The sequence below is a fragment of the Delphinus delphis genome, chromosome 10 (assembly GCF_949987515.2).
Source record: "Delphinus delphis chromosome 10, mDelDel1.2, whole genome shotgun sequence".
In the NCBI taxonomy this organism is placed as follows: domain Eukaryota; kingdom Metazoa; phylum Chordata; class Mammalia; order Artiodactyla; family Delphinidae; genus Delphinus; species Delphinus delphis.
In genome coordinates, this window is record NC_082692.2 from 21,137,737 (window position 1) to 21,150,030 (window position 12,294).

At 41.7% G+C, this 12,294-nt stretch overlaps 1 protein-coding gene and 3 non-coding genes across 4 annotated transcripts; 3 read left to right on the plus strand and 1 right to left on the minus strand.

Moving 5' to 3' along the window:
- Positions 1–256: 256 nt before the first annotated feature.
- Positions 257–329, minus strand: TRNAA-AGC (transfer RNA alanine (anticodon AGC)). The gene has a single exon. It is a non-coding gene; the product is annotated as a tRNA-Ala (tRNA).
- Positions 330–3,657: 3,328 nt separating this feature from the next.
- Positions 3,658–3,745, plus strand: TRNAY-GUA (transfer RNA tyrosine (anticodon GUA)). Its single transcript is given in 2 exon segments — positions 3,658–3,694; positions 3,710–3,745. It is a non-coding gene; the product is annotated as a tRNA-Tyr (tRNA).
- A 461-nt stretch (positions 3,746–4,206) lies between these two features.
- TRNAY-GUA (transfer RNA tyrosine (anticodon GUA)) lies at positions 4,207–4,297 on the plus strand. Its single transcript is given in 2 exon segments — positions 4,207–4,243; positions 4,262–4,297. It is a non-coding gene; the product is annotated as a tRNA-Tyr (tRNA).
- Positions 4,298–5,414: 1,117 nt separating this feature from the next.
- Positions 5,415–9,793, plus strand: ABT1 (activator of basal transcription 1). The gene is made up of 3 exons (XM_060023451.1): positions 5,415–5,682; positions 6,367–6,572; positions 6,719–9,793. Exons 1-3 carry the CDS (start codon positions 5,442–5,444, stop codon positions 7,097–7,099), a joined length of 828 nt encoding a protein of 275 aa, XP_059879434.1. The 5' UTR covers positions 5,415–5,441; the 3' UTR covers positions 7,100–9,793.
- The last annotated feature ends 2,501 nt before the right edge of the window (positions 9,794–12,294 follow it).

Consider the following 12,294-nt stretch of genomic DNA (forward strand, 5'->3'; position numbering starts at 1 on the left):
ATTCTGAGGATAAAAATGTAATATTAATGCATAAATAATTGAAGTGTAGATCTGTAAATCCACCTGACAGAGACCAATATTCAAATCTTTGAAAGGCGAGAGAAATCTCAAAGAATCCAACCTTCCCTATCCTGTCACTGGAGAGAAGGGAGAGGCTATCAATTAGGAATTGGGCCCTTATGTGGTAACGTTGGAGCAAGGTGTTTGTTTACAGAAGCATGGAAATAAAGGCCAAAGAGTAGGCGGAACATAAAGCTGGAGAATGCGGGCATCGATCCCGCTACCTCTCGCATGCTAAGCGAGCGCTCTACCACTTGAGCTAATTCCCCTCACTACTAGACGCTTCTGCCTCCCATCCTTTAATATCCGAATGTAATTCAGAACTCGTGGCCACCTTGGTACCTAGTTGGCGTTAGACAATAGGACAAAGTACGGGTTATCAAACAGCCCCTGGGGCGCCACCTATAGTCTGTTCTACGGTACTGGATCCTGTTGAGAGAAGACTGCAGAGTGCAGGTGGACCAGGGCGTGGAATCCATAGAAACACCTGTCTTCGAAATTGGGCAAGAGTTTAACACTGGAATCATATCTACGGAAACCGGGGACCGGAAGGAAATTGTAGGTACATCCAGGAGGGCGAATCAAGTTTCTCAGGCAATGAGACTAGGCTTTTGGCCATCCCAATAGTTCCTGCCAATCCCCGCACTCCTAAATTTTCCACCAATTGATTCAGCTAGTACCAGAAACAGATTCTCCAGAGTTCCTACGAATGTCCCCTAATCTGCTTTCTGTCTGGCTTTTTTTATAGATAAAAATCACCGTCGGTGGACACAAGGTCACGAAGGGGTGTGCGTCCCAGTTATTTTCTCCCTTCATTCTGGCTTCGTAGTCCCGATTTCGATCAAGGGTGTACAAGTTATTTTTCTAAGGTAAACACTAATAGAAGTGAATATAATCATGGCTGCATGCTTAGATCTGGATTCCTTGCAAAAAACCGAAAGTAGTAGTTGCCTCTCTTTCTTCTGGGCCTGTGGAGTACTAGGTACCAGGTACTGTGCTTAGGTGCTCGGTACTTCACAGAGCTAGTTCTTCAGAGGAGAACTCTTGAGCATTGCCGGAGACCCATCACTTGCAGGAAAGCCATGTGAAGACCCTTCCCGTCAACTGGTTCTTTGTCTGAAATTCCATCATTAGAAACATTTTTTCTTTTTGGTTTAATGTTATTTTCTAGTCTCAATGAAATTGGGACAAAGTGATGAAATGGAGATGAAACATTTTACTTAAGAAAGTGACTCTATGTCCCTATGCTGTGCAGGCACGCTGCGCAGGCCTTTCCAGGACCCTTTTAATGCCCTTAATGCTTGCTCTTCTCTTTTCTTTTTCATTGCAGTCAGGGCTGACAAATAAAGTGAATAACTTTCTGTGGGAAGAAATCCTCCACCTTCCTGCACCCCCTCCATTTGAGACAAAAGAGTTCAAAGCTCAGATGTTCTAAGTGGGTGTGTAGAAACCCACCATTCATCTCAAAACTTGGCTCAAGGTCAGCCTTGCCTTGATTCTCTCCACCATCTGGGTATTCTCTCCTCACTTCTCCTTGGACAGAATTTACCCAGCTACAGAAGTCAATTTGGCCTCCACTCATTTTTTTTCTCCATTTATTTTCCATGATTCTATTAGGGGTGCAAGTGTGGAACTGGAGTGAAAGAAAGTGGACTAATTCCATAGCTCAGATCCATGGATTAAGCTTTGGGATGACTGACTGTGAACTGAGAGCAACTGGGGGCTTTCAACCATGAGCTGGGAGTTCTAGTTTCCAATACATTGGATTAGGTATTAAAATTTCAACAGCTTAGCTTGCATAGAGGTAAAATGAAGATCAAAAATAATATCTTAAAATTCACATGGAAGTTTTCCCAATTGTTAAACTACTGACTCAACTTTAAGCTCACTGTTCTGGACTGCATTGTGTTCTTCCAAAATCCAAATGTGACTGTATTCAAAATTGGAAAGTAATTAAGGTTAATGCAGTCCTTAGGGTGGGGTCCTGCTCCCATAGGATTACTATTCTCATAATGGGAAACACCAGAGAGTTCTCTCAAGTCAGGAAGAGAGCTCTCACTGGGAATTAAAAGGCTGTCATCTTGATCTTAGACATCCCAGCCTCCAGAACTGTGAGAAAATAAATTTCTGTTATTTAAGCCACCTAGTCCGTGGTATTTTGTCACATCAGCCAGGGCAGACTAAGACACTCATCCTTCTTTAATCTGCCTTGTGATAAAGGAGGTAAACCACACGGCTCCATATTAGGCTTTGCCAAAAAGGAAGCTAGAGGGAGAATGCAAGGTTGGAGGAGGAAGAGGAAAGGTGGACTTGTCTTTTCTGTTTCCTTTTGGAGAGCTTCCTGTTCCTCTAAGTATCATCCCAGGAAGACTTCTGCATCCCAAGAGACGACAATTCTGTAGCAGCAACTGAATCCAGCACCATGCTGAAATTTTACACTTGTTGGCATCTCCGCTATTTTCCACCTTGTATTCAAGGCGCAGATAGGAGGACACTTGACAATGAAAGAGAAACTCCACGTCCTACAGTCTCTCTTCTCCCGCTGCTAATTCTCTATTAGGTCAGGAACACTGAAAGTTGCTAGATGATATTTTCTTGGTTTGTCATGGAAAGGGATTTAATTACTGAGTTCAATATCGACTACGTCCTCTCAGTGCCCCTAATAGAATGCATTGGCAATTGCCATTTGAAAAAAATTTTTGGAATTCTTTTTAATAATATCATTTTGTAGAAATAATAGTTTTGTATAAATTTGTAGAAATAAGCACAGATATTTTATAGAGAAATACACTTAATCTTTTCCTTAAGCATATTTCCAAAGAAAGCCTTTTCTCTCCAGATAATTTAGTGTATTCTCCATTTGTGTATATTTCTGCTTTAGGCACCAGTGTAAGGCAATCTCTGTTGAACCTCGATGTTTGATGATTTTCTTTGAAAAAAGAATATATTTGCATTTAAATTTTAGGGGTTTTTGTTTCACTTTAATTGCTCCACAAAAATTATGCAATATAATATGAACCACCCAAATTATTTATCCAAGTAAGAAAATTCACACACACACACACTCCACATATTTCATCATTAGAGCTATGAATACACACGATTTCCCATTAGATTTTCAGAAAGGAGAATCACAATGATACCAAAATGCACTGGATATGCTCTGTTCACAACTTTGCGATCCTCTTCAACCCAAATGTCTGTGTTTACGTAATTATATCATTTATCGAGCCAACCTAGACACTTTTGAGAGAAAAAGGAGAAAGTAATTATAGGGGACAGCAGGAAATCGGGCGTAATCCAGGGAATTCACCCTAGGTATATAATGCTTAGGGAGGAGGGCATGGGATGCCGGTAGGGTTTTTGTTTTGAGATATACACAGAACAATATCCTAACGTCTTAAATGTACAACTCAATGGATCTTACATGTTTATTAAACCCAGGAAACCAACTACCCAGATCATGACATAGAACCCATTCAGTGCCTTAAAAGACTTCTTAAATTTGATTATACTTTCAAAAGTGAATATGATCAAAGCGGAAACCATCTGGATAGACATTAGGATTGAGATTCTAAAATAATGGCCATAAGTGGTCCTTCGATAGCTCAGTTGGTAGAGCGGAGGACTGTAGGTACAACACTTAGATATCCTCAGGTCGCTGGTTCGAATCCGGCTCGAAGGATGAGAATTTTGAAAATTGTAGACCGAAACAAATCAAACATACACATAGAGTGAGTGAACTCCTTCCGGTCCAAAAGAATAACAAAAGAATAACTGGACAGTAACTCCGCTTCAAGATAATAGCTCCCTCTTCAACCCATTTAGGAAAACCCTTTCATTTATGGCTCACTTCTGATTGAGAGAGGAGGCGCTAAGCTGATGAGACAGCAGGAGTGTCAAGGGTGATGGTCCTATCTGTATTGTATCCAAGGGCACAGGATAATGAATTAAAGCACAACTCTTTATTGTTCAAGGGCATTAATTTTTTAGTATACTCCTATAATCACTACCCATATCAGTTTTAGAATATTTCTAGCACCCTTCATGTTTGCTTCTACTTTTGAAGTAAACTTATAGTCAAAACAAAACTACAGGATTGAGTAAAGATTATTTAAAGTATTCTAAGACTTTTTTCTCAAAGGCCCTTCGATAGCTCAGTTGGTAGAGCGGAGGACTGTAGGTGTTTCATCTTTCGGTCATCCTTAGGTCGCTGGTTCGAATCCGGCTCGAAGGATTCCGTTTTTGAAAGGTTGTCATTGACACTGCTGGCCTGAACACGATAAAAAAATTGAACAGTGAACAGTCATTTGTGCTCAGATCTTGTAGGAATGAGTGTATAAACACACAAACGATCCTCAGGTACGCCTAAGAGCCTGTCAACAAAGGTTGCTTCAGCGAGACAGAAGGTGAGTCAGAGTGTCCTCTTGTGGTGACCATTTCTTCGGTACCTTTAACTCAAAATAACGAGTACGCCATTGAGGCATAATTTTGGGTGGCCTACCCTGGACCCCAACACTGTGAAAACAAGTCCTGGAGAGAATAAAGCTCGCGGTACAGGCAGTCGCCTAAATCAGGGCCACGTATACATTTGACAATAGGTATTTGTAACATAAGTATAAATACGAATCCATGCATCAACACAAATGTAAAACAGGCGCCAAATAAGTTTTTAAAAGAAATAATTGTCAAACATTAAAATTTTTTAGACATTTTATTCACAAAATCAAATTTTAAATTAATATTTTAAACTAAAATTTTTTTAACTAAATGAAAAGGTCACAGATGAAATTTTCAAAAATTAAATCTCAACTAAATTTCAAAAACTTATATTTGCAAAGTTAAATTACATTTTCAAAACTTAAATTTAAAATATTCAAATCTCTAAGTTAAATTTTGAAAAATAATTAAAATTTCAAACTTAATTAAAAAATTGAAATTTAAGTAACCTTTAGAAGTTGAGCCATCCCCCAACCTTGAGTCTCACCCGAGTCCCTTGGGTAAAATGCTATTTTGACCGCTAGAACACAAAGAAACCTCCCCTCACTCCCAAAATAGTTCTCCAAAATTTCCGGAAGAGCCTGCTTCATCCCGTCCTTCTGCATCTCACCGAGGAGTGCTATAGGGTAAGTTATACTTGGAGCTCTACCTCTCCGGTTCTGCCTCATCAGCTCAAGTTCTCTCACGCTTTGAATCTCCCGGCAGACCCGGGACCCACTTCCGCTCTCTCCTCTAGGCCTAGACTCGCGGGCACCGCCCAATCTTGTCCTTTCCTTTGTCGTCACCCGGACCGACCCCGCCCCCTCGACACAGGCAGTCGCACAAGGTGTGCGTCAGAGGCGCGGCGCTTTACGGCTGCCCTGCTTTACCTACTCGCAAGCATGGAGGCAGAGAAATCCGAGAAGGCAGCCGCTGAGCTGGAACCTCTGGAAGAGAGTGATCAGAAATCAGAGGCAGAGGAGGAACAGGAGGAATCCGAAGGGGCGGCTGGCGGCAGCAAGAAACGGGTAGTGCCAGGTATTGTGTACCTGGGCCACATACCGCCCCGCTTTAGGCCTTTGCACGTACGGAACCTTCTCAGCGCCTACGGCGAGGTCGGGCGCGTTTTTTTCCAGCCGGAAGGTAAGTGCTCAGGCCTTGGCGGTGAGGGTAGGAGGGTGATGCTCGCTGGCAGTGAGCACGCAATGCATGTCCTGTTGCCTCAGCTTGCCCTGGTCCGAGGCGCTGACGGAGCCGGGGACCCGCGTCCGGCTTCTTTGGTAAATCGGTAGCGCGCATGTCTTTTAGGAGGCGGCGATGGGATGGGGATAGCGCAGTATATACCTCGCTGAGCCTTAGTTCTCGGATAGCTAATTTTTGGATTTTAACTTCGGCTCCGCCCGCCCATCTTTCCTGAGCCGAATTTACCAGTTTGTTAAATGGGTACAGCCTGAATTAAAATCTCAGTGGTTTTCCCACAAAACTGAACGTATCTCTTTGTCATCGCGGCCCAGGTCTAGAGAAGGTTTATGATCGGCCGTCCCCAGCTCGCATACAGACAGACACTAATTGGAATTGGGGTTGGGGGCCTGTGCGGGTTTTAAAGAGAGCGTTTAGGGCAGACCTGATAAAGGAGTTAACATTTGAGGAAAGGATTGAGTTAGACAAGGGGAAAAGGGTGGACTTTGCAGTTATCCGCTTTCGGGCAAAGACGTTGAGGTGGGACTCTGGCCTGAGGGAAGGTTTGGAGAATTCGGCGAATGGGAGGTGCAGTTGAGTGGGTGCTGTATTGGCCTCCTTGACCACTGCTCTGTCTTTGCTTCGCAGACGGGTTCGTGAGGCGCAAGAAGAAGGCAGCGGCAGCCCACGCTGCGGGAGGAAAAAAGCGGTCCAAGTACAGCAAGGACTACACCGAGGGCTGGGTGGAGTTCCGGGACAAGCGAGTAGCCAAGCGTGTGGCGGCCAGTCTTCACAACACGCCCATGGGCTCCCGCAGGCGCAGCCCCTTCCGTTATGACCTGTGGAACCTCAGGGTGAGGGGATCGGCTTGTCTGCCGCATTCCGTCTTCCCAGCCCCAGCCGGCGCACCCCTGTCACCTCTTGTTGGCCCCGGCTCCCCCATCTCCTCTCCATCCCAGATCTGCCCTCCTCAGATCTTTTCTTGTTTTCCCTTCCGCAGTACCTGCACCGTTTTACCTGGTCCCACCTCAGCGAGCATCTTGCTTTTGAGCGCCAGGTACGCAGGCAGCGCCTGAGGGCTGAGGTTGCCCAGGCCAAGCGTGAGACTGACTTCTATCTTCGAAGCGTGGAGCGCGGACAGCGTTTCCTTGCCGCTGATGGGGACTCTACCCGCCCGAACGTCTCCTGGGCCTTTGCCCAGCGTCCTACTGAACAGGAGCTGAGGGCCCGGAAGGCAGCTCGGCCAGGAGGACGTGAACGGGCTCGCCTGGCCAACGCTCAGGACCAGGCCCGCTCCAACAGAGGGCTTCTTGCCAAGATCTTTGGATCCTCCACCCCCTCAGCGAGCATGGAGGACTCCTCACTGGTCAGGAACTCTTGAGGGGCAGGGAGGCCCCTTCCACCTCCTAGCCCAGCCCAGCGTCCTATCTACCTGATAATGACTACCCAGGCAGACATTTTATTGTGTTTCTCAAACCAGGAGTGAGTGCTCAGACATAAAAGTTTTGAAGGCCTCTCCTTCCCCCTCCAATTCCTGTACATGCCTCGCTGAGGCACTTAATTCTTACTAGCATGATTATGACTACTGCACATGTCTGTTTTGCCTTGTTTGATTCTTGGCGACCTGCCTCCTGCCCACTGGGGGCCTCTGAAAATCCTGCTTTCTGGCCCCAGGAAGAGCCTTTACTTTGAACTAGACTGATAATGGCTAGTCCAGACAGCTGTTTACCCACCACATTACTGGGCATCAGCAACATCCTTTTTATTTAGAAAAGATTAATAAGGACAGGGCTTAATGGGTTAGAGTGGCTTGGGAGCCACCTTCCAAATGTATTTATAGAAAAGAAAATATATATATATATTTTATATGCCTTTATAGTTTATGGGGGGTGGGGATGGTCATTGGATAAGTTCCAACTTCTGTCTGTGTCCCATTCACTCACCTTCACTCCATCTCCTGGTCTCAGACCCTCCCACTCCCCCCGAATTCAACCTGGACCCTTTTCTATGTATCTAATCGATTTCTTAGGCCATGTTATTAATAGTTATCTAATGCAGCATTTACTAAGTCGCTGTATGAGGACACAGAGCGGACCCTTGGGCCTCGGACCGGTATTGGCAGCACAGCAGGAGGTAAGCGGTGGGCAAGAGAGCAAAGCTTCATCTGGCTCTCCCCATCATGCGCATTGCCGCTCCCCATCACGCGCATTGCCGCCTGAACCATTCCCGCACCCCACCTGGCCCCTGTCCGTGGGAAAATTGTCTTTCACGGAACCAGTCCCTGATGCCAGAAAGGTTGGGGACCGCTGTTACAGACCACTTAAAAAAAGATAAATGTTTAAGAAATAAATGCACAGAAGTACTACAGGCATCATGGTAGATGTGTATAAGGGGTAGAGTGGGGCCATGGGAAGACACGGGTGACTCCATCTGCATGTGTAGTCGGGGAGGTCTCCTGACTTCAAGAATGAGGAATATGTGGACTCTTATCGTCTATCTGGGCAGAGCCCAGACTCCTCTCTCAATTGTCCTGTTATTCCCGGCTGGAGTATCCGTCCACAAGGAAGGAAGGAACTCAAACCGTTTGCCCTGGGGGCCCATCTGTCTCCTGCCTCAGGGTGACTAGACTCAAAATACCAAAAGAGAAAAATCTCTTTTTCTCAAGAAATTGGCCACAAGAGAAAGGGTTAACCTGTATTTGAAACAGCTTCCATGATGAATATTTTCTTTATCTAGAACCACAATAAGTTATAAATGTTAAATATCTGGGACAGTTACTTATTCACTGTCCACTCTGTGTGGTACCCTGGTAAACCAACATACACGATACGGTCAGGACTGGAAAAGGATGAGCAGAGACTTTGCAGTCAGGTGGCATTAATCACACTCAAGCTCCACCATACCAACGTGCATGTCCTCTGACAAGTTATTTCTACGTGCTTCATTTTATTTCCTTTACATAGTAGAAATAACTTTTTAAGTTGTGATTATTAAACAAGATATCAATGCAAACCACAGCATCTGGACAGGGCATCTGACTTCTCAAGAAACATAACCTATTATTAGGATTATATCCATAAATTTATCATATGTCAGTATGTAGTGAATTCTGTAACAGATGAAGAGAGCATTTTGAATGTCATTGCCTATATAGTAAAGTAAAATAACTAATATTCTGTTGTTTCCAAGAGATACTAACTTTTGCATTTATGTAATCTTATCTGTACACCAAACTTAGAGACTAACCAGGACTACTACTTATACAATTACATAGATGATGAACTTCCAGTTCAGAATAATTGGTAAATAACTGCATGTAATTTATACATCATGAAGAGATGATTTAATTGTGGATGAGGAAGTAAAAAAATCAAAATTATGATTTATTTCAGTCTGAAAGGGCAGTTCTTGAGATTTCCCTACCCAGAGGAGGATTTAACTGAAGCTTAAGTCCATTAGAAGGACCTAGCAGTTTTTTATTCACCATTGTATTTTCTTTTTTTCTTAAAGAGGGCCCCTCAATGTCTTAGAAGTTTCAAGCCCAGCCAGAGTTGGCCTATCCTTGCTCTCATCCCTTCATTGGTAGAAGGCCTATGCGATTCTATCATCCAGAGACTGTCTGCATCTCCTGCCTTAATGTTGGGCTGTGGCAAGTGACCCATTATTGCACTGTGGGTATCGTTTGCAAACAGTTATCTTTTCTGTTTTCTCCTACTCTCGTCCTCCCTGCTCTGGAGATTCATGTCCACTCTAGACTGCCCTTCCTCCAAATTTTGTGGTGAAATTAGCATCTGTGTGTGTGGTTTGTGGGAGGAGACTATGAGGGCTATAATGTGCTTTGATCTAGTCTACTTGGACACTAGTACTAATTAAGAACACTGATCAAATCCATATTTAGCCTTTTGCTTTTTCTGGAATACACTAGGTTTTAGATCCAGAGCCTTCATGATAATAACGTGATGGTATATTTACTTTTAACCCAATAACACTTCAATTTTACTGTAGTATTTTATGCTGAATAAAATTCAAATGAAATCAACTGTGCAGATTATTTCAATAAAAATACACAAATTAATATGTCTTGATTAAATTAATTCAATCAGTATTCACTCAGCTAATACTTAATAAAACTTTTACCATGTTCAGAAAATTATTTTGGAAACATCAAATAATCAATATCCCTATTTACTAATGATAGCATTAGCTAACCAAGAGTTTTACTTTTCAGATATCTGTGCAAAATTATTTTCTAAATAAGTTATTAGAAAAATAGACAAGTTTATAAAACTTGTGTTTTATAAGTGTTACCAAAAATACGGAGTTCTCATCTTAATACAATCAATGAAGATACAAATTTCAAATTCTTGGCTTTTATTAATCAGGGTATTTCAACTATCTCTAGAGTTGTCTGCTATTCTCCCATATTATCTGTTTTAACTTTAATTTTTAAAAAGGCTGTAATTAAAATGCACATTTTAAAATGGAAATTCTCATATCTTGTTCCCCACAGGTATACAGTTTTTAATAATTTGTTTATTTCACCCGCTGGTTACAGCCATAATAATACGCTTTTCCTCATGTCAGACTTGACATGAAAGTCACGAATTTATGTCTTTTACAACAAGTAACAGTTGTTGGCCAGGATGTGGAGAAAAGGGAACTCTCGTGCACTGTTGTTGGGATTGTCAGTTGGTGCAGGCACTATAGATAGCAGTATGGAAGTTCCTCAAAAAATTATAAATAGAACTGCGATATGATCAGTCATATTCTATTACATTTGATTCTATTGATTTGAATCTAATCCAAAAAGTTGTATGACCCCGATGTTCACTGCAGCATTATTTACAGTATCAAAGATATGGAAGCAACTGAAATGTCCATCCACAGATGACTGGATAAAGAAGATGTGGCGGCATACATATGCAATGGAGTGTTAGCCTTAAAAAAAACTCCGAAACCTTGCCATTTGCAACAACATGGATGGATCTTGAGGGTAGTATGCTAAGTGAAATTAACAGTGAAAGACAAACATTGCACGCTTTCACTTACATATAGAATCTAGAAAACAAAACAAATTGAAAACAAACTCACAGATACAGAGAAAAAAAATGGATGGCTGCCAGATGGGAGGACGTGGGGACTGGGTGAAATAGGTGAAGGGGAATAAGAGGTAAAAACCTCCATTTACAAAATAAATAAGCCGCGGGGATACAATATACAGCATAAGAAATATGGACAGTAATATTGTAATAACTATGTGGACAGATGGTTAGAGACATCTTGGTGATCGTTTCATAATGTATGCAAATGTCAAATCACTATGTAGTACACCTGAAACTAATAATATTGTATATCAACTATATTTCAATAGCCATTTCTTTATTCTGTCTTCTGAAAATATTTATAACCATAGTGTCCCTTAATTCTTTAACTGTACATCTCAATAATCATAAACGCTAATTTTGGTTTCTTCACTCCTTTCTATTCCCAAAGACTCAGTCACACAGTCATACAAATTTGTTATTAAAACTAACTCTCTCATTCATACAAGTACATCTGTTTTTATACCCAAAATCCACAATCCTAATCCTCATATGTTGATAGTTACTATACAAGCTAATTAACCCTTATTTCTGAAGATCATTAAGTTTCCAGCTCATCCTTTACATATATATTAGTGGCCATTACTGTACTTCAAAAAACTACAGAAACTTCAACCTAACATTCAGCGTGTTCAAAGATGTAATCAACTTACTAAATAGAGTTTAATTTTCCATAGGAATATTGTACCTCACTCAGTCGGCATATTTCCTATTCTTGATACGTGTTAAGTAACAGTATCGAAACGTTGAAATAAGGCAAAAAGGCAGTTGGCATTGCTTTTCAATATCATACAAAGGCATTGTTTAACAGACTCTCCCAAGAATTATTTAATACAGGGAATGTACCTGTGTTTGTCTATGTGTTTATGTGTGTGTGTGTGTGTGTGTCACTATTCCTGGGAACATGTAGTGTTTCTTCATCCCTTCCAATGATAAGAATTTCTGATCTAAAACTAATCTTCAAAATTTGTTAGAGAGCTTAAAGTAACAGCTGATTAAAACTTCTCTGTATTGTCACACCTGCAAAACTATATCTTGCAGCAACACTAGTGGTCAAAAAACTTGTGGTTCAGTAATTTTCAAGAACATCTTAGACTGTCTTTAGTTATACAAATAGTAATACAAAGGGTTTTATATAGTAATACACCTAAAATCTTAAATTGTGTTAGTTCAATCTTTTGTATTTTACTTTCTTTTGCACAAAAGAAAATCCACATCCAAATGCTTGCAAAATGCTTTCTGCTATATAATCCTGAATTAAGGGCCCACGTGTCATTGATCATTACAAACAATGTATCATTAAACACTATATGGCTATACCTAATTACTTCATTAGAGTACAGAATGAGATTGAGCTTACCTGTATTCCTAGTTCCAAGAGGAGGACCTTCCAAGTATAAATTAAATACATATATACATAAACGGAAAACTGGAGAGAGGAGGAACAGAGAAAAACCTCTGTTGAGGAAGATGA